Here is a 23,552-nt window from a genome sequence, read left to right on the forward strand (position 1 = left end):
ATGCAGTGCTTTAATGGCGCGCTTGCACAGACAAATCTTGTGGTTGTTTTGAAAACTGTGCACCCAATAATGGGAAAATGCTTAAATATCGGGAAAAAATACTGGGAAACCGATATATTGGTTGATGTCAAGCTTATTACCAAAAAAAAATCTGATTAATTGATTAATCATCAAATGAATCGACAGAATACTCGATTACTAAAATAACCGTTAGTGACAGCTCTAAATGTAACAATAGTTTGATTCCTCTTTTCAATTTGTTACTTATGAATAAATGTAATGATAAAATTCACAGTGTGATGCGCAGGTGATGCTCATTTGCAATCACTCCACCGGCCTCACACCGTTCTCTCACGGCTCTCGCCCGCCCTGCTCGTCATACACAGAGACTCAGTTTCATATCAGAGTCACGTATGATCTTACCCCAGTGTCTCCAGTTTACAGAGAGGATTCTCCAGTCCAGCAGAGAGCAGCTTCACTCCTGAATCTCCTAGATTATTCTCAGACAGATACAGTTTTCTCAGGTGTGAGGGGTTTGATCTCAGAGCTGAAGCCAGAGCAGCACAACCTTCATCTGTGACACCACAGCTCATCAACCTGTAGAGAACAATGACACACATTAAGTCTATCTCCAAAGCTAAACATGAGCACTTACACTTAATAAATAAATAACACAATGCTGTCAATATGAAATATATATAAATGCTATATTAGTTCAAGTTGTATTTTATCTTATTTTTTGCTGGTGAAAATTACAGGAGTGCATATGCTGTGTGATATGAACTATAAAATATAAATACAATAATTATTGTTTATCATAATTTACTGTCTTCAATATAAATTGTGACCATATGATATGATATATAGTTCTTTTCTCCAAGGCTCAGCTTTACTGTATACATCATCCAAACATGTAAATTCTGTCATCATGACCTCACACGTCGTTTCATTTAACTTCCAAACACAAGTGAAGATATTTTTATGAAAGCTGAGAGATTTCTGTCCCTCCATTTAAAGTCCATTCCTCCCAATAACATATTTATTTATTGTGTTATTTCAGTTTTTTTTTTTACAATTATAGCAACAGCACTGAAAAACTGAACTGAACTTATTTAAACACTGTAATTTTTGCAATATCACTCCCTTACATACAGAACAAAAGATACTTCCACATTAAAAAAATAGTCTGAAAGAGTGCATTTTTTTAACACTTCATAACACCTGATGTACTCGTTACATCATAAGAAGAGTGGCATCCACACTAATATTACTCTTCTAAATGTGCCTCACACATACACACACACACACACACACACACACACACACACACACACACACTATATTACAGCACAGTAGAGCTACACACACACTAGGGCTGTCAAAATTGCTCAAAAATGACGTTCGAATATTCCCTCTAAAACAAACACGAATATTCGAACTATTCGAACATCCGGGCGCGCATTTTGTCAATAACAGGACAAATGAATACAAAGAGACATTAACTACTTGTATAGATTGTCTATTTAAGTTTATACATATTTGACAACCTATTACTTACACAAAAACAAGTAGATTGTTATTATAAATTATATAATTATTATATATAAATTAACTAATGGCCAAGACCGCAGACCTCTCTGTCTCTCTGTCTCAAGATTCAAGATTCAAATAGCTTTATTGGCATGGTGAAGGAAATCTTTACATTGCCAAAGCATTCATAACACTATACGAAATAAATAATAATACAAATAAAATAAAATTACATGAAAATAAACATAGCAATAAAAATGTCCAATCTTCTAATATTTACAAAGTGGTTAGCTCTGTCCTGCTGGAGGCTCTTTTGTCGTGACAGGACTTCACGTATCTGGCAGCCAGGTTTGGGTTCGCTGGGCTTTCTCCGAGCAGGAGTGGGAGTTTGTCCATATTTGATAATTGAAGGAAGTCTTTCTGATGGGTTGTGAAAAGGGGATAGAATGTGTCTCTAATGTTTTTATAATTGGGGCAGAATGTCAGGAAATGTAGCTCTGTTTCCAGCTGCTTCTCTGTGCAGTGAGGACACAGTCGCTCTTCCTTCGGCAGCCAGGTCTGTCTGTGTCTGCCTGTCTCTATGCTCAGACTGTGTTCACTGAGTCTGTACATGCTCAGGACTTTTCTCAGCTTAGGGTCGCTCACTTTACTCAGGTATCCTGCCAATTCATATTTTCTGTTTAGGGCCAAATAGCATTCCAATTTACTCTGTTTCTCTGTTGCAACTGTCCAATGTTTGAGGTATTTTTCTTTTTGTGTTTTAATGATTTGGTTTGGTCTGGCTATGTTTTTATTGTCAGTTTGCGACGTCAGCTCTAAGACCAGTCGGCCGAGGGCGTTGTTCTCTGGCTTCAGCTCTCGGTAGGTCAGGGCTTTGGGATGGAGGGTCTGTTCATCGCTACTTTTTAAGTGGGCATGGAATTTAATGGCTCTTTTTTGAATGGTTATTACCAGGGGGTATAGTCCTAATTCTGCTCTACAGGCATTATTTGGGGTTTTGTGCTGAACTCGTAGCAAGATTTTGCAGAATCAAAAAAATGTTTTCACATTTTTGTCTCTCTGTGTCTCTGTGTCTCTGTCTCTCTAGCAGGCTTCATTCAGTGATTGAAGATTCTCTTCAAGACGCGTCAACTTTCAGCAGTGACAGTGCGACTCCAGTGACCTGTCCATGAACCCTCAGGCGCTCGCTCGAATTTTCACTTTCGAAATACGTTTTTTTAAAACTATTCGAATATATATTCAAAATTTAGAATATTCGTTGACAGCCCTAACACACACACACACACACACACACACACACACACACACACACACACACACACACACACACAATATTAGAGCACAGTAGAGCTATACACACACACACACACACACACAAACACACTATATTACAACACAGTAGAGCTACACACGCACACAAACACTACATTACAACACAGTAGAGCTACACACACACACACACACACACACACACACAGACACAATATTACAGCACAGTAGAGCTACACACACACACACACACCATATTACAGCACAGTGGAGCTACACACACACACCATATTACAGAACAGAAGAGCTACACACACACACCATATTACAGCACAGTAGAGCCACACACACACACACACACACACACACACACAATCTTACAGCACAGTAGAGCTACACACACACAAACTACAGCACATTAGATTTACACACACTCGCATACACACACACACACTATATTACAGCACAGTAGAGCTACACACACACACACACACACACACACACACACACACCATATTACAGCACAGTAGAGCTACACACAAACTCACATACACACACACACTATATTAGAGCACAGTAGAGCTACACACACATACACACACACACACACACACACACCATATTACAGCACAGTAGAGCCACACACACACACACACTACAGCACATTAGAGCTACACACACACACACACACACACACCATAATACAGCACATTAGAGCTACACACACACACACACACACACACACACACACACTCTATTAGAGCACAGTAGAGCTACACACACACACACACACACACCATATTAGAGCCACACACACACACACACACACACACACACACAATATTAGAGCACAGTAGAGCTACACACACACACACACACACACACTAAATACCAGCACAGTAGAGCTACACACACACACACACACACACACACACACACACACACACACACACACACTATAATACAGCACAGTAGAGCTACACACACACACACACACTAATACAGCACAGTAGAGCTACACACACACACTATATTACAGCACAGTAGAGCTACACACACACACACAAACACACAAAAATACAGCACAGTAGAGCTACACACACACACACACACACACACACACACACACACACACACACACACACACACACAATAATACAGCACAGTAGAGCTACACACACACACACACACACACACAATAATACAGCACAGTAGAGCTACACACACACACAACATATATTAGAGCACAGTAGAGATACACACACACACACACACACATGATTGTTCTCAGTGTTACTTACAGAGCTGATCTAGTTGCTGTAACCACACACGCGCACGCACACACACGCGCACACACACACACACACACACACACACAGATGATTGTTCTCAGTGTTACTTACGCAGCGTATCTAGTTGCTGTAACCACAGGCAGCAGCTTCTGAAGAACTTCATCTGCTGTGTTTACTCTGCCACTGTTTGAACATAAAGATAAAAAATAAGTGAATTATTAATGATGATAATAAAAATAATAATTAATATCAGAGGTGAATAATGGTCAGGCCACAAACTCTACGGTGTGAAATGAGCTGATAACATTAGGCCTGTCGCAATAGTCAATAAATCAATAAATCGCACAATAAAAATAAATGAGCTCGATCATTTTTCCGGCCGCGATAATTTCCATTTGCATTCTTGTTTGTTTTCCTCGTCTCTCTCGCTGACTGTGCCTGCGCCTCATCCGTTTGGGAAGGTGTTTATACACAAATCCGCCGTGAACTCTATGGGCGCCGCCATCTTGCCTGCCGCCATTACTGTGTGCCTGTGAAGTGTGACAGTGTGACACTTGCCGGCGCCCTCTAGTGACATTTCAATGAAAGCGGATCCTGCTCATGAAATGAAATGTCTGGTGAAAGGGAACATTTGGTATATGATGTCAGGCAGTGGCCAAAACTCAGCAGCAAGGCACGCAGTAATGGTGGTGCTGCTTTACTTCAGTGTTTTTGCTGGATGTGTGTATACTAAACACGCAGACTGGGTTCCGGCGTGATGAGACGTCATGCTCGGCCAGATTCGCCTGGAACTCGAGCTTCTTAGGTTGCGGAGCCGCACGCAGTTACAAAATTTGCCGTGCGCACCGCCAAGCGAAATGGAGTCTCGTGTGGAGTTTAAACAAGGCTTAAAGCTACACTGAAGTTGGCAGTTTGATAAATGCAAGTTAATTCTTCAGTTCAATCTTTGTGTGCTAAAGGCACATACGTTCCTGTAGAGATAGCAAGGTCTACTGTGCAGAAATGTTCATTGTATTTACCATTTACGGTATTTTCACAATACTGTTGTAGATTTAATAAAATGTATTAAATAACATGCGGCAGTATGGCTTGAGTTTTTAATATATATATATATATATATATATATATATATATATTTCTTTTGGGGCAACAGTGAATAAACAATTCAGTGAAGTTGCTTTACTAATATAAATTTACCAAATTACATTTTTAGTTTAGGTAAAACTAAAAAGGAATGCTACTACAATTTAAAATGTACAATTGGGCCAATACCATGGGTTGGTAAACTAATTTCTTTCCAATTGTTTTAATGAATTATTTCTCATTGAGCCAATGTTAACAGACTATTGCTACAATTGATAAAATTACATTTACAGAATTTCACTTGGGCCCATTGAAAATTTTAGATGTGACCAGTCACTAGAGAGTTGGGAAGATTATAATTTTTTTATAGTGTTAATATGCACCTAAAACACAATCATCCGTTGCAGTTTTCATCCATTTTATTAATTGTTTCTGGTATTTATTCAAGTGTATTTTTTGTGAACAGACTGAGAGTCCATTGCTTTTAATGTTTTTGGTTGTTTTGTTCATTTATTGTGGATATTTAAAATGATTTCCGCTTTCAGTGCTAAAGCGTCTTTAGAAATAAAAGTTTATTGATATTTGAAAAGGTGTACCTGCATTATTAGGCCATTATCATTATTTTGGATGAAAATTCTCTCAGAACAAAAATATTTTCGTTTATTGCAATAATCTCTTGGCAAATTTATCGTTCAGCAAAATGTGTTATCGTGACAGGCCTAGATAACATCACCGTTTTCTCCAGAGCGACTGTACAGCCCAATCCAATTTGGTTGCAATATTTTCCTATTTAACACGGTGAAGCTGCTTTGAAACAATCGTCATTGTAAAAACACTATATAAATAAAGCTGACTATTAAAAATCTTTATATTAACTGGCTTTTCTGTGAATGCAATACAGTGAACGACAGCCGTCTGTGTCTCCAGTGGCTCACATTATTGGCAGTTTAGTGTCGAGTGATTCATTTACACCAAAACTAAAAGATAACGTGCCTTCATCTCTGGAAACATTATTTGTGTCTTACATTTCATAATGACCTCAGATAAGCTCAGGGCCGACTCGTTCTCCAGCAGGTCTTTTTCATGAATGTGAATGTGTGCAAAGGATTGTGGGTGATTGAGCTGAATTAAAGATGCGAAACGAAGGATCCTTCAAACTGAGACGGCCTTCAGAGGCGCTTGATGATGTGGCCGTCGAGATCTGGAGCCTTACTAGGACACAGCCTTCGTTTGAGAAACACCCGCAAATTATGAACAATATCCCAGAAATCAATCTGTGCCCCGTGATTTAAACACCTCTGATCTCGGTGTTTCTCTTTGGTCATAATGTTTTAGACTGTAATGATTGAACTCAGTGTTACTTACGGATCATTTCCGGGTCCAATTAATCTGCTCAGGTTAAACTCCTGCATCGTCCGCTCTGAGGACAACAACACAAAAACTAAAGCTGACCACTGAGATGAGGAGAGTTTCACAGCACGTAATCCTCCACGGCTCGTATGAGGTTGAGCTTCGTTCACCAGTGAAAGATCACCCAGTTCATTCAGACAGTGAAACAGATTGATGTATTTATCTGGAGAGGGATTCTCACTGATCTTTTCTTTAATATATTTGACTGTTTTCTTATTGTTGTGAGAGCTGTTTCCTGTCTGTGTCTTCAGTTCTTGTAAGAGACTCTGATTAGACTTCACAGACAGACCCAGAAGGAAACGAAGGAAAAGGTCCAGATGGCCATTTTTACTGTCTAAAGCCTCATCCACAGCTCTCTGATGGAGATCAGATAGTGAAGCTGTCTCTCCATTAGTTGGTTTGGTGATCTGGTCAAACACATTGATGTTCTTGTTTATAAAGGAGAGATGCACATATAGAGCCGCTAGATGTTCCTGAAGGCTCAGATGAACAAAGCAGAAGACTTTCCCCTGATACAAGCCCAACTCCTCTCTGAAGATCTGAGTGCACAATCCTGAGTACACTGATGCTTCTGTCACATCAATGCCACACTCTCTCAGGTCTTCCTCATAGAAGATCAGGTTTCCTTTCACAAGCTGCTGATACGCCAGTTTCCCCAGTTTGACAATCATGTCTTCATCTTTCACTTTCTTCTCATAGTCCTTCTCATGTTTGATGTTGGTCTGAAGGATCAGGAAGTGTGTGTACATTTGAGTGAGAGTCTTGGGGAGTTTTCCTTTCCGTGATTTCCTCAACATCTTCTCCAGAACAGTGGCTGAGATCCAGCAGAAAACTGGGATGTGACACATAATAAAGAGGCTCCTTGATGACTTCAGGTGTGAGATGATCCTGTCGGCCAGACTCTGATCACTGATTCTCTTCCTGAAGTATTCCTCGTTCTGTGGGCGACTGAAGCCTCGTATCTCTGTCACTCGATGGACACACTCAGAGGGGACGAGATCAGCTGCTGCGGGTCTGGAGGTGATCCAGATGAGAGCCGAGGGATGCAGATTCCCCGCAATGAGGTTCGTCAGCAGCTCGTCCACTGAGGCTGATTCAGTCACATCACACAACCTCACATCGCTCTGAAAATCCAGAGACAGACGACACTCATCCAGACCGTCAAAGATGAACAACACTTTATACTGATCACTGGATATTTCCATTTCTTTGGTTTCAGGGAAAAAGACATGAAGAAGATCTGAAAGACTGAGTGTTTTGTCCTTCATCAAGTTGAGCTCTCTGAAAGGAAGTGGAAAAATGAGCTGGACGTCCTGATTCTGTTTCCCTTCAGCCCAGTCCAGGATGAACTTCTGCACAGAGACTGTTTTTCCAATGCCAGCGACTCCCTTTGTCAGCACAGTTCTGATGGGTTTGTCTTGTCCAGGTAAAGGTCTAAAGATGTCACTGCATTTGATCGCTGTGTCCTCTGTTTCTGCTCTCCTGGACTGTGTCTCAATCTGTCTCACCTCATGCTCATTATTGATCTCTCCACTTTCACTCTCTGTGATGTAGAGCTCTGTGTAGATCTCATTCAGGAGTGTTGGGCTTCCCTGCTTTGATATTCCCTCACACAAACACTCAAACTTCTTCCTCAGATTTGATCTCAATGTGTCGAGGACTTCAGCAGGTTTAGAGTCATGGCTGTAAGATTAAAATACCACATTACACAAGTTAGAGAATTAAATTGAGTGGTGTGTGATGTCATTGCAGCTCCTAAAATTAAACCACAACAAAAGTCCCACATTTTACCTGAAACCAGGACACATGCTTTCATTAAAGTCTTGAGGTTGAATCTCAGGCGTGAACACAGTTTTGTTTTTAACTGGTCTGGATTGAAGATTTGCCCTTAAATCAGAATGAAGAGGGTAAAGAATCAGACACACTGATATTGATGTAATCGTGTCATTAACTGAGTAACAGACCAACAGCTTTTACAGTGTGTGAATGTATTATCAATACAATACATAGAGCTTTACACAAGAGCACAATGATCATCATTAATAGACTGAAACTTACAGGATCTGAACTCATTACACTGCTCTATGTATAACAACTTCAAATCAAATATTAAGATCAAGATAAAATACTATAAACATAGCTTTAATAGAGATGATATACCTGAGATCAGGCCGTTTGTCTCCACTCTTAAGGTCTATTGGGTGACCCATAGAGCAGTCACTCTTCATAGACACACAGCTGGACTCTGGGTTTGAGCTCTTCTGCTGGACTGAACTGGAACAGAGAACAGATTCAGTTTAATCCTTTAGATTACTGGGATCATTCTTTAGGAGAGGAACCATATTAATATAAACGCATTCTTCTTTCATCAAAAACACTGAGTGTTGTAACTCTTTTGCTGTCATGTCTGTAACTCAGTGGTGTTTCACTCTCACAAACTTTGATGACAATATTTTTGAGATATAACTTTACAAATGATAAGCATGATTTAAAAAAAATAACCAAAGCTGAATATTAGGAATTCAAAATAAAGTAATTAAAAACAACTAGAGGTTGACCGATATATTGGGCTGATATTTGTCATCTTTAATATATCTGCAGCAGCTGATATCTGTGTTTAGTAGTGCAGATTAAAATCAGGCACATCTGTGGGCAGCCCTGTGTCAGGGTTTTCCGTTGTCCGGTAATTTCTGGGAATTGGCCAGGAAAAAAATTTAATGTCCGACAAAATTGTCAGATTAAAACTGCCTCTTATCGATACCGTAAGCCTGCGACGTGATGCCCTCGCTGTCATGACATCGCTCCGTGGCATTGGAGTATTGCAATTCTCCCCAGCCTGCGAAGTCCTCATATGTGATTTCAGCGAAATGTATCTAGAGCGCACCAAGCTCGCCAAGATAGCCTGTGTTATCCCTATCTCGAGTGTTCCTGCAGAGAGGGGGGTTCTCGCTGCAGAATCGGATAAAACAACGGCGTTAAAGCTACACTGTGAATTAGTTCTTTTAACACTATCACTTAGTTCTTTCAAAAATATATGTGCTCATTAATGTATATTTACTTCTTTCAAGTAATAAAGTATTCTCGTAATTTTATAATATACCATTGAAAATACATACGGGTGAGGGTTCGGATGGCGGTCGCCATGTTGCTCCTCCATCTTGAAAGTACATTTGCCAAAGTGGCACATACCCGTAAATTCAAGCTTTTCTTGTTTTTCACTCGATGGCACCGTGTCGAATGTGAAGAGGAGGATTGCTTGAGGCTGCTATATGATGATGGAGGATCACTCTTAAGCCCCTTTCACACTGCACGTCGGACCCGCAATATTCCCGGAGCATTGCCGGGTCGCCTTCTGTGTAAAAGCAACCACGTCCCGGGATTGATTACCGAATTCGACCCGGGTCGGGGACCTGGTAACATTGCGGGATATGTATCAGAGTCGCCAAGGAAGCGGAAAAGAGAATTAAGACGGCAACGCAACGGGCAAATCAACAAGACAAAAACTAAATATTGGAGTGGCCTTTCGAAGATGGAAAGAGCTCATGAGGAGCAACGATTTTAAAAAGAACGCCGACGTTGCCTGCTTTCTTCTCGACAGGTAATATTAATTCAGCCTATTTGTGTATATTGGAAGTTTTATTGTTGCTTGGCTAATTATATCATGGTGTGCTGTGCATAACACTAGAACGACGTCTAGGATAGTTTTCCTCGCGTCAATGGTGAAAAATTATTGTTTACCTTATTACATAAATCCGTGTTCTATGACGGATAACATGAGATTAATATTTTAATTGCATTATAATTTGTTTGCCTTACGCTAGTGATGTCGTACAATATACAGAATAACGATAGCACTGATAAAAGTTCCTTTACTAAGATTAGCTTGCATTCGTCTGGGAACCTGATAGCTGATATTAGCAATGAAATGGTAAAAAATAACAAAAATGTAAAACTATTATTCATTTTACATAGATTAATTTGATCATAGATCATTTGGCAAATTAAATAACTGCAAATTATAATAGTTTTCAAAAGTAACCTCATAACTTGAAGCAACCCTCACCGAAGAGGTCGAACAGGAAGCCATGACTAAATCGGCCACCGTAGGAGTTAAAACGAAATCGAAATAGAGAGGAACAGAAACTATTATTCACTGGATGGTCATAAACCTTTTCACCACTAGATGGGGGAAAATATCACACAGTGTAGCTTTAAGCATTAGATTAAAGCGCTCGTCTGTGTGGAGACTGCACGAGCATCGAGAGAAATCTGCAGGACTGATAACAGCGGCAACGAGCGCCTGATCACCTCTAATTTAACAAACGAATGAAATGATACTCTTCTAGTTAACACGATATGTTTTGTTTGTATTAGTTAGGTTCATCCGTGAAGATTGACGCCAATCGGACGTTCATGTTTTTTTTCCGTCTATTTGAAAGTTAGGCTAATAAACATGCTGCATATACGGCCTGATTATGTCATTTTTTTAAGTTACATAAACTGCTTTCAGTTTTTCCTCAACTTTACTAATTAAGAGGCGATATATGACCGGCATATCATCAAAATGTCCGGAAAACGAAACCTCTGCCGATCACTTTGACCGGCACCATTTCTAGCGGAAACTCTGCCCTGTGTTCTTGGTGCGGTGGAACTGCTGCTACATGTGAAGGACCCCAAGCCAAAACTTTTGGAAGATTCAACATCAGTCCTAGAAGACAAAGCTTAAATTCTGCTATTTCAAAGTCCTGTAGCCATAGTTTACAAGTAAAACATAGGAAATATATGAAGTGCTGCTTCACTTAGTGAAAGAAAAAACAAATAGCATAGACCCGTCAGAAAGTGGCATAGTGCTACAGCTGGTAGAAGGTTTGCTTACTTGCAGTTTACTTCAAGGACTGTATATCAGCAGCTTGCTTGCTAACATATTAGCCCAAATGTTATAAGTTCTGTTTTATTTTTCCTGTTTTGGAGTCGGAGAATTTCCCTCTGTGAGTGGGGGTGGAGAAGACAACAGTTCGATTAATCCTCGATATAATGCTTACGCACTAAGCGTAATGCTGCGCATGCTGTTGTTTACAGTCAGTGACTGACAGGATTGGAGGATCGGAGAGAAGTGGAGCGAGAAAAAGGAGTGATAGTGAAGAAAACTCAGCGCTCACGACCAGCTCGGAGGACACAGATATCGTTGACAAGAAACTTCCCTCAACTTCAGTGGTTTGGAGATATTTTTGTATAAAATAGACTTGACAGCTTACTGGAGTTCCTCAACTAGTTACTGAACCAGGGGCGGAGCCAGACGATGTAAACATTCGGGGCTTAGCCCATACTCCCCCGGGGAGACTTTTTTTCCATTTACTTCAGCTAAATGCACTATTTTTCAGGCTTTTTGAAAGAATATAGAATGCCTAAAAATCTATATACTATCTGGGAAAATTATGTTACTCAGTAAAAAATAAAATAAAAATAAAAATCACCCAGTAGAGCCTACAACCTGTTTTGTATTTCTCCAGCTGTAGTGAATCCAAAACACCAAAAATGTTAAGGATGACTCATTTTCACCCCTGGCAAATAAAAAAAAGGCAACCATTATCTGACTATTTTTAAGTTAGCCTGCATAGGTGAAATTGGAATTTGGTGTAAACATCATTATTAATCTTTAGAGTTCAGTTTAGTTTACTTTGTGCTTAGCTGACAATTTTGCTACATCAGAATCCATGACCAATCAGATGTGGTTTTCGGCTGCAAACTTTCCCAGTTGGTTAGTTCTACAAAGGAAATGCCCATATTTGGATTAGACAGCTCTGTGTGTGAGACTGAGAGCTTTATAATGACACCAGGCATGACATGCTTCTGTGAATGGAGACGGAGCTCGCGTTAGAATAACTTTGGATGATTTCAGGTAGAAATCTAAAGGCGCACGGTGACAAAATATAATGAAATAACCACCTTAAATGTGTAATGTTGCCTTTTTTTATTTTGACATGAAAGCTTGCATGTTGCCCAAAATCTCAAAATTTATGTCGTGTCTCGCCTTAATGAGTAACACCTAACGTTAACTCTAGCCAGCCAGCAATACAGTCATGCAACTCAAGAGTTACAACAGCGGATTCACAAACCTGTAACGCTTTCGTCTGACGCAGAATCTCTCTCTGGCCGGTGAGGTTTAGTGTTCCTTTTAAAAAATGTGTAGTGCCCATGTTAACTATAGTTAACTACGACGCCGGTGAAATACAAAAGCCCGCCAATCCCTGATGACAACGGCGAAGATGATGATGTATATTCTTCTTTGTTAGTTTTTATTGGCAGTTGGCCTTGGCAAACAAGCTGAGTGATGTGCGCTGCATTGCCGACCGCCACACACACGGAGCTTTTGTTTCATTTTTTGCCGCTCCAGTCTGAAAGACTGAGAGGAAATGAAGCAACGTTTAAGTATTCATTTATTTTTTAACTAAAAGATTTGTGGCTTTTGACAAAACATTCGGGGCTTAAGCCCAATTAGCCACCCCCCCTGTCCTGAACTTTGTAGGCTACTCTCTCCCAGCCAGCCCACTGTTGATGAGGTGTGTGTGTGTGTGTCGGTGAGATGCGTGGTGGACTAATCCACTGTGAGGCAAGAGAGACGGGACTCAAAATGTTTCTAAAGTTAAAACACATTTTTTTGCCCGTTTGCGTTTTGTTTTACTACTTACACAATTAAGTATAATTATATTATTGATATATAGTGTCGAGTAAAAAACTGCTGACCACAGTTACGATTTTTCTTTTCATTTTATTTATATTGTCTGTGTTATTATTTATAAGGTTTGGCATGCTGACCAGAAAGATTTTTTTTAATATTTTTTTTATTGACAAACATTATCTTTAACCTGATAAGCGTCACGAGGACGAGGACGTGCTGAAACTCTCTTTGCTTAAATTAGCTCAAAATTACTATCAGATGTAAGTAATTACCTTGACAAACTATACATCATTAAAACGATCTAAGACTAAAGTTTAATTTTGTTACCTCTGTTTTATTCTCAAAGTCTTATAATGACCGTAATGTGTTAATATGTGCCAGGAGTTATGAATATGATCTTGGGCGTCGCTACCTTTTGATTGTAATATGCGCGTCATTTGCTCCCATTCATAAAAAACTCTTCTCTGGTCGTCATGAAGACACTCGACAAAACAACTTCCCTCAGGGCTTTTACTTCAAATGTGTGCAGATGTGGAGAAATATTGATAGATTCTCACATGTTTGAGTCAAATTTCTATACAGAGAAGTATTATTTATTCAATCTTTATCCAAAATCCGCGGATGTGTGATTATGAGAGCAGTATACTGGGATATGCTGTGTTTTCAATTCATTCTGGCAGCCGGAGGGCGCTGGAAAGCTGTACTACTGAAAAATCACTCCCATGTGGAACACATGAAGGACAGACACACCATGTGACATTCAGGAAGTATCTGGCATGACCAAAGCTGCTTTCTAGCGATCGTCAGATGGCTATTTTATGCAGATAGACACGTTTTAAGACAATAAACACACAATCGCGGCAATATATGGTTGGTCTGTGTTCTTTATGCCATGTTGGGTGGTTTCATAATAGATGATATTTATAATGCAATGCTATTCCACATAGCTTTTAGCATTGTATATTTTCTGTCAGATTTTTTGACCCGAAGCTACATGAGATCACATATTGTTATATAAAACACTCGACTTATAAATTATAAAGTGATATGAAGCAAGTTTTGAATAAAACATGATTTTAATCGTATAAATTGTTGTTTTGCTGGTGTGCTAAGCTAACATGCTAGCTTGCCCTAGATGCACCTGCCACTGAGTAAATACTTTATTTTTATGAACATTTTCTAAATGTAAAACTACTGAAATGCTTATTTGGACGAAATGCATTCAATAGAGTCTCAGTGAGGGTAAAGTGAGAGGTTTGATTTAGAAATGAGGTTTGAAGAGAACAGTTTGAATAGAGAATCGTTAGTAATTATAATGCAGACAAAAGAATAATAATTAGAGCCATAACCAGTCCGCAGAAGTGTGAATGTGTGCCTGGGAGACAAACTGAATGGGGCAGTTTGCACCTCTAAACAATAGAGGCAATACAGCGACTGAAAGCTGAGAAGATGTGGCAATAAACATCAGTTGATATTTTAGAGATATCTCAAAATAAAATCACATGAAACGATCTTGTAAAACGTTTAATAAAATTCAGAGTTTTAGACTGATCATCTTCAGATCTGAAATATAACATGGTCAGACTTGTGGCTTTAGCTGTAGTGCATTTCTAGATTTCTCCAAGGCCCACTTCAATTTTATTTTCATAAAGATATTTCATACAAATAAATTTCTAATAACTTTACAAAACTTTGAAGCTTATTATAGCTTTTTTTGATTATAAAAAATATTATCATTTTGACTTTACAGTAAACTGCCAGGTGTCTGCTTTCAAATGAGACCATAATTATGCTTTTAGTGCAAAGGATTCACAAACTGTATTTGTTTTAGTCTGAGTATACATTTCTTAGGATTTTTTCAAAATTTAGAAATCAGCTTAACAGGTTAAAACACTTTGACTTTCCGTTTGCAGTCAGCAGAGCCAAATGTTATATCATTTTAGTTCTAGATTTGACTATGGATATTTATTTTTTATATTCTATTTATATTAATAATATTCTACTCTATTAATATTGCTTTTATTAGTAATAAATAAATCGACCTCAGTTTTATAAACTGTTCACCTGTTTGGGAAGTGTTTGTCATGTTTTGTCAATAAAGGATAGTTTTAAACCACAGTTAACTGTCTATTTTCTACATCTTTCACACATGATCAAAAATATGCCTTTAAACTTTAAAGAAATAAAGGTTTTACATTTATCGTGATATTTATCGATATCTACTAATATGGAAAATTATATTGTGATAATTTTTTGGGGGCCGTATAGCCCAGCCCTTATGGGCATGTTTATCATTATTCTGTTAGGACTATATCTTTAATAACATAGATGAGAATCATTATTGAAAAAAAATCATAAAAAACATAGCATAAATAAAATAAAAAAACTTTTGCCTGTTCATGTCTTTTACATTTTCTCAATAAATGATTTCTGTTGTCCTCTACAGAGCAGAGGATATAGCAAACAACATACATTTTTTTAACCCAAAAATATCCATTTGTTTTTTATGCTTCAAACAATGTAATGACCTTAAAAAAAAATCTAAATTCACAAAACCTTTTTTTTCTGGTTCTCAGGAAGATGAAAACTTCAAGATATTAGCCTTAAAAACCAGCTGGCCCTGACCTCTAAATATTTATTATATAAAAAGTAGAGGTGGGCATAGAGTAATTTTTTTAAAATCTGGATTAAACTAGATTCATTTTGGAATTAATATAGATTAATCTAGATTAAAATGGCTCATCTGAATTCTGTCGAAGGCTTTCAGAATGTGTGTGCTACCCAAATAATAGGTGTGTTTTCATGGAGAACTGCAATCGTTCCAATCCGAATGAAAATGCTCCATATAAACACCTCAATCGGAATAAAAATGCCCAAACCGAATGGAACTGTAATCGGTTTGAGAGGGGTGGATAAACCTTTTCATGAACCGATCAAACAAAGAATTTCACCATGTAAACGACCGATTACTTTTGAGTGTGTGTTGATGTGACGTGATATACCTCGCGCGCCTTCACTACTGAAAAGTGCGCGGCGCTCAAACCTGGCTATAATGTTGAGAGGAAAGTCATTTTTCTGAGCGGTAAACTTTTTATTTCGTAAGAAGTTATGAAGATAATGTTGGAATAATGACACAGACATAGCCTGGCTACACTCATCATGACAGCGTTTGTCCAACTCACTTTTTACTTCAACTGCGCCTGACAGAAGAATTTATTTTTCAGAGATGTTTATTACACTTTACAACCAATAAATAGCTTTTATAAAAGCGTATAAGTCCTGGTGGTCGATGAGAGTAGCTATGGCGACCGGTAACTCATTCCAGCTGCTGGAGAGGACGGAGGTTTAGATAACGTCTCATGTAAACAGTCCGCTGAATTTTTCATGTGGAATGACAAAAAAAGTGTGGGTTTAGGCGTTACTCGAGACTGGAAGAACTCCTACAGTAAACTAATTCTGCATTGCACAAGGTGCAGACAACCTTAAGCCGGGAGCACATGGTGCGATTTTGGCCACGATTTGACCGTCTAAGAAAAATTTAGCAAATCCTAAAAGATTCCTCTGATCCTAGGCTAAAATCTGAAGTCTCTGATCGTTAGTTTGACATGTTCACCGGCAGCTGATTAATGAGCGCTGCGATCAAATCTTACCTCAGATGAAATTCTGGCAGTGTTAGAAGATTTGCCGCACAATCCTGCAGTGTGACTTCTATGACGATCGTCGATGCCTTGACTATCGTACAGTCTGACATTAATGATAACCGAGATCCTACAGTGTGACATGGCTTCAACAGGGATTATGGTCGTACAGTCTGACAAGCAACATTCGCAAAGGATTTTGAAAAGTCGCACAGTGTGCAGGACCCTTTAGTCTTGTCAAGGTTTCCATTGGGAAGCTTCTTAAAAATACATTTTCCCTGAAGCAAACCCTGCGGCTTCATAGCTGCATCCGTGTCTGCACATGACGTTTAATGTGGAGGTAATTCCACAGTAGGCATATACACAGGTTTGAAGACTCGTTCTCGCCCCCTACAGTGCAATTCGGCTACATCCGCACTAAAATATCAAAGTGAAAGTGATCATAGCTTGCGTAGTATAGACCCAGCTCCCAACCCAACTTCGAGAATAGATTAACTGCAATATTTCTTTTTTTAAACGCCCGATAAGAGTCCCACATTAACGCAGCACGTTAACGCCGATAACAGCCCACCACTAATAAAGACCCATATCGGGCGATCTCTAAAAACAACTATAGTCTGTAGTGTGGTGTGTTGGACATCGGCTGTGGCTGGATGTAACCGATCGGCGAGAGAAGCCGCGTGCAGGAGCTGCAAACGGAGACGTGAAGTCAGACACTTTCTGCTTCCCGTAGCGTCGCCCGCAAGGTTTTACTGTTATAAAAGCTGATTAGTGAGCATTAGTGGAGCTGAAGATTTCAGAATAAACACGAAACACACATGACCGCTGTCATGTGGTGAATCTGACCAATCGTGGGACAGCTGTGTCGTCATCAGAGCTCGTGCATCGCTCTGGAGAAGCTGTGGAGAATGAACCGGCCGCTGCTCTCGAATCGCTCTCGCGGTGCTTTGATGACACGTCACGGTCACAACATTTCTAACCAGAATGCACTGCTTTAAGTCAGCCGCCGATCGGTCTGCGCATCTCAGCTTACATTTATTATGCTTCTAATTAAAAAAATAAATAAATACTATAAGCATAACTTTTATAGAGATGATATACCTGAGATCAGGCCGTTTAACACACTAAACCCCATTTTTTGAACCAAATTCTCAACAGCCTAAACCAGTTTGTCCTCTTTCTGTAAAACCTTAAACAATTTCAGGCATTTAGACCCAATTCTGACGCACTGTGATGCACTAAACGCATTAAAAGTAAAAAAAAAAAAAGACAGGTAAAAGTTTAGGTACAACTAAAACACAGTTGTCATCGTTTACACACAACTCTAAATTGTTCACACTAATTTCTAATGATGTGATCAAACCAGCTGTACAAAATAAACCAGTTCAGCACTTTGATTTTACAACTTTTTTTAACCTTTTCTAGCAATACTACAGTATGCAAGAGCTGAATATACAGACATTCAGTACAATACTAGATTTGCAGTGCATACAGTATAGAATTTATTCAAGTACAAATTATACTTTTTCTTCATTTGGATGACTGCAATCTTACACGCCACCAGGAGGATGCAGACAGAGATGTGAATAACATCAGCGAGTGAAGGGGAGAGAGAACCGGGTGGCCCCGAGCGGGAGTGTGTGTTCATGTGTCCAAAGTATCTCAATACAATGATCCGATGGTCTAAAACTGCTCGAATGTCCAAACTGGCATTTGACAAACTTTTTTGAGGATGCTGTGTGAGTTGAAGTTTGAAGAACTGGTTTTGTGTTTAAGATTTTGAAAAAGTGTGTGATGGTTTCGATAAATGTGTTTTTTACAATTCAGAAAAAAAGGAATAAAAACATTTCACTTTCTCCAGAAACACTGAGGAGACTTTATATTTTTATTTAATATTTAATGTTAGTCACTTTGACTGATCTTTTTCTGTGATGTAACACAATATTTATCAGTGTGTGTTGAAAGTACCTGCATCCTGGAGAGAAATCTCCACCTGTGGATCCTTGTGGATCAGCCATGATGAAGCTGCAGGAGAATCTGACCAACAGACACACAAAAGAAACCTTGACGTTTTATGAAAGATTTCATATCAAACAAACAATCACTCAAAATGTCCTCCAGAGATTCATATTAATATGAGGAAGTCACACACATGAACTCTCACCTCGGTAGATTACAAACTACACATTTTTGTTTAAACTGACAAACATTAACAAGCCCTTTGTTTCAAATTATATTCAATAAATGTAGCGAATCGGAATAAACTTTTTGGAAGTATATACAACAATATAAATTGAATTAGCACGTAAGAGAAATAATTGTATTATGATTGTAATAAGGTTTATTTGTTATTCCACATAAGATAAACTCAATCCCCTTACTGCAACACTGATTCAAAATGTCGGCACAGGAAAACAAACCGGACCAACGCCAACAGGACAAAACCCAACAAACGCGTGAAATGGCCAATACAACACATCTGCTGTTAAACCTCTGAAGAATCACAGACCTCACCAAACACTAAAGAAATCTTTAAGTGAAAGAAACCCTTCATTAAAGATTTCATATCAAACAAACAATCACTCCAAATGTCCTCCAGAGATTCATATTAATATGAGGAAGTCACACACATGAACACTCACCTCGATCAAACTTTTACAAGATACAGCTTCTCCAATCCTCCAGCTTTAACATCAGAAAGACTCACGGACATTCCTGATTAAACTCTGATAAACGTTTCTATTAAACTCTTTAAAGCTCTGTTTTCCCCTGTATCGTATTCGTGTTTTACCTGCTTAATATGGCGGCAGTCGACAGGTGAGCTCCAGCTTACTTTCACTTTGCATTTGTGACGAGAGTAAACAGACACGCGCGTTCACGAGAGCACCACGGCGCATGCGCGAGAGCAGACGTTGTTGCGTGAACGCGGAGATTAATAAATAAAGTGGTAAATTAGTTTTGCGTGAGCACTCGCGTTGCTTTGTTTGTTTTAATCTTTTCTTTCGTTCATATAGTTTTGTGCTTGTTTTATTTATTCCTCAATTTGTTCACTCTCTCTGTCTTTTGTACTTTCTCTCTTTTTTATTTGACTATTCTCGAATTCATTCTGCTCTTTTTCAGTTAGTTTTTATCTGTGTCATTTATGTTTTATTGCCTATGATTTTATCCTTTATGCATGAATTATGATAACCTCCGTCTGATGTGTTTTATTGCTCTTAGGGCATGAAAAACAAGATTTGAAAAGTCATTATTTTACACGTTTCAGAGATTTTCAGATGTCCACTAGAGTTTATGATTTAAACTGAAGAGATGCTGGTGTGTATTTAAATAAAATAAAAAACAAGCAATACAATTTGACAAAATACATCCAGAAATATCGATTGATAGAGTTAGTTGTTCTTGACAGAAGCTGAAGTTTGCGTGTCTGTGATCTCAGAACATGAGGACGTCTCTTCATCCGGTCAGCTGTGGAAACCCAACTCAGATGCTCCTCCAGTGGGCCAGAGTTTGTCCATTTACCCTCATCAGCTGATCAATCTGATTATGCTCAACATGGACACATTTCTCCCACAGCTCTCCTCTGAGAAGATCTGGCCATCAGCTGTTTTCAGTCTCGTCTGAAATGAGCAGTGTTGGGGAAACGCTTTACAAGCAACATGCATTACATAATCAGATTACTGTTTGATGTTCATGCAAATCACATTCTAATAACACAAATACATTTATTTACAGTCAAAGTTACTGCAGATGAAGCCTCTTCAGAAACAACAGTCACCGTCAGATTATGATCTCTAGCTGAAATATAGCTCTAGTGGACAGATGATTCATCAGAACTCTCTCCCGATCTAAAATCAACACTTGGGAAATGTAACTGTGATATGACTCATTAGATATCGCTGATGCTACAACATGTTTTTACCTGCAAGAGTCTCCTAGGATAGAAGGAATGGACGGATATTCTGGAGAAACTTGGCATTTCTGACTGGCCATTGGAGGGAAACATGGATATGATATGGATATGGATATAAGAACCATGGATATAAGAGTCTTTCCTCTCGGTGTGAATGTGTTGATGATGCTCGAGGGTCCACTGTAGAGGCTGATGTGCAACTATGCCATCAAAACCCATGCAATGCAAGAACATGCTTTATGAACAGCCGTCCACTGGAGTGAGCTCAACGCATCAAAGGCTCATTGTGTTTTCCTCTCTCTTCTCTTCAGTTTGGGCTTTTGTTTTTCTTCTTTATTTCTGCTTTGCTCTCTTTGGCTCACTTATTTGTTCAGTTTTGTCTTTCATTTCTCTTTCTGCAGAGCTCCTGATCATAAATCATAAAGAGGACTTTGTTTGATCACATCTGTGTGATATGAAATCAGTTTGTCATCCTCCGATCATGTTTATAATCAAATTTAGTCATTTATCAGATGATTTTTCCAAATGTGGATCAATGCGATGTGACATAAACCTGAAAGAATCAGAGAGATGAAAACCATACTGTAAAAACACTGTCAACTCTTGAACAGTTTTCATTTATTTCTCCTGCACTGATCACTTTTTTGCACTTTTAATTGAATTACTGAAATGGTCAAAACTCACGGAGAGGAAAGGACAGAAATGATGGCGACACATTAAATAATGAATAAATCCTGATGTTTTAAAGCCATCTCTTCTGTTCTCTCACATCACACTCTTTTAGTCTCGTTTAGCTCTGTTTTATTGTGTTTCTGTGCTATTATGAGTCTCTATTCACTGGAGGAGGAGATCACAGATGATTGTTTTCTCGAATATTTTGCAATGAAACAATCTGTAGTGCAGTAATAACATGTGTGTCTTTATTTCTATCTGCTCAGTTTCTTCTGTTTGTGCCATTCTGTGTTCCAACAGCATTACATCAGCACACAGTGACCTCTAGTGGTGATCTCAGGGAACAACATCATCTGATATCATTACATCCCCCTTTCTTTAAAGGAAATATTCAACAGTAAGCATAATGTTATTCTGTGATGTGTCTAAGTTTGCATTCAGTGTAACATCTTAACTCAAGTGTTAAACTCAAACACAGGCACTTTCTCATCGCTCTAACTTTAAGCGATGTCTCACACATTGAGTCTCTCAGCTTTTCTGATGTGTCTTGTAGATCTTCTCAGTGTAACTGTGTGACTGTTTGATGTTTGACTGTGTGTGCGCAGATCACACTCATCCTTTGCACACGATGCAGATAATGCCGTCGACTCAGACTCAGGATTGCTTTGAATCGAGACTTGTGACTCTTTCTCAGTCTCTGTTTCTTCTGAGAATCTGTCCATCGCCGGTTTTCCCCTGATCAGATCTCGGAGCTCCTCTTGCGTGACGACGGCTTTCTTGCTCCAGTTCTCCTCATTTCTGATTCTCATACGTCATCCATCATCAGTGGTCGCACATGTTTCGCAGCTCTGTCACGGCAGAACTTCTGCTTTTCTTTCAGTCGCTTGAACCTCTGCTTCATTTCCACACGTCCGTTCTATTTTGAGCAAGATGGCGGTGTAGTGCGAAGTGTCCGATTCGTCCGCGTCTCAGCCGGAGCCGCACCGCACTCTAATGGAGAGCTTCTGGGATTGAGCAGAGCAAGGTATAGATCAGAATTGCTGTCTGCAGCTTTCTTCAGGATTCGCTTGAGAATATGAACGGCCTTCTCAGCCTTGCCGTCTGACGGAGCGTATTCTGGACTCCAGCTCACATGCTTGAAGTCATATTGCACTGAAAGATCTGGCCACTCTTTTCTGCTGAAACACGGGCCATTGTCACCGATGAGCGTTTGTGCTATTCCATGTCTTGTGTTATCACACACTTTGTGGACATGTTAGGAAGTAAGGCTAATTCAGGGCAGTTTGAGTAATAGTCAATCAGCACTAAATAATGATGGCCTTTCAGATGAAGAGATCCATTCCCACTTTCTCCCAGGCTGATGTTGGTCAGTCCAGAATTATCATTGGCTCTTTGATCCGCCTGCGTCTGAATCTCTGACATGTGCCACACCGTCTCAGCAGATGTTCAATGTCTCTGTTAACTCCAGGCCAGAAGACTGTGTCTCTCGCTCTCCTCTTACATTTCTCCACACCGAGATGAGCTTCATGGATTCTGTGTCGTGTGTCTCGTCTCCGGCTTTGTGGAATGATGAGTCTGTTTTGTTTCAGGAGAATTTAATCCACAGCTCTTAGATCCCGATATTTTGGAGAGGATCCCGTCGGCCTTCCATTATTCATGTTATCGATGTCAACTTGCGATCAGGTGTGTTTTTTGGTTTGCTCTGCTCTTTGCTTTGGCTTTGCATCTGACACAGGAAACGCAGTAACACTATGTTCACATGTATCTCCACATCTCCTTCTGTTGTCCTCGCTCTACTTCTGCTGCTGCTCGTGAGAGGGCGTCTGCAGCACTAAGGCCCAATCCCAATCCTGTTTTATACCCCTTCGCCTAAAATAGACCGCTGGAGCCGCTTTTCCATCGGGAAAAACTGTTCTCTCTGTTAATTAACCGTTCCATTCAGTGCCGATCTGATCCGGCCGTACGGATATGGTTTCGTTTTCTACTGCGGCGCTGCGATAACGAATCGTGATACAAACGAGTCAGTAGTTGCCTTGGTAACGCGAGAGTTTACAGACGATAAATGATGT

At 39.4% G+C, this 23,552-nt stretch overlaps 1 protein-coding gene and 1 long non-coding RNA gene across 2 annotated transcripts; both read right to left on the reverse strand.

Moving 5' to 3' along the window:
* Positions 1-338: 338 nt before the first annotated feature.
* On the reverse strand, positions 339-18,919 carry LOC137084574 (NLR family CARD domain-containing protein 3-like). The gene is made up of 7 exons (XM_067450864.1): positions 18,870-18,919; positions 8,745-8,858; positions 8,376-8,471; positions 6,540-8,267; positions 4,203-4,274; positions 424-597; positions 339-369 (listed from the first exon to the last, which is right to left on the reverse strand). The coding sequence occupies exons 1-7, from the start codon at positions 18,917-18,919 to the stop codon at positions 339-341; spliced, it is 2,265 nt and encodes a 754-aa protein (XP_067306965.1).
* Positions 18,920-20,092: 1,173 nt separating this feature from the next.
* Positions 20,093-21,135, reverse strand: LOC137085352 (uncharacterized). Its single transcript, XR_010906968.1, has 2 exons — positions 20,821-21,135; positions 20,093-20,518 (listed from the first exon to the last, which is right to left on the reverse strand). It is a non-coding gene; the product is annotated as an uncharacterized lncRNA (long non-coding RNA).
* Between the last annotated feature and the right edge of the window lie 2,417 nt (positions 21,136-23,552).

The sequence above is a fragment of the Pseudorasbora parva genome, chromosome 8, assembly GCF_024679245.1.
Source record: "Pseudorasbora parva isolate DD20220531a chromosome 8, ASM2467924v1, whole genome shotgun sequence".
Taxonomy (NCBI): Eukaryota; Metazoa; Chordata; class Actinopteri; order Cypriniformes; family Gobionidae; genus Pseudorasbora; species Pseudorasbora parva.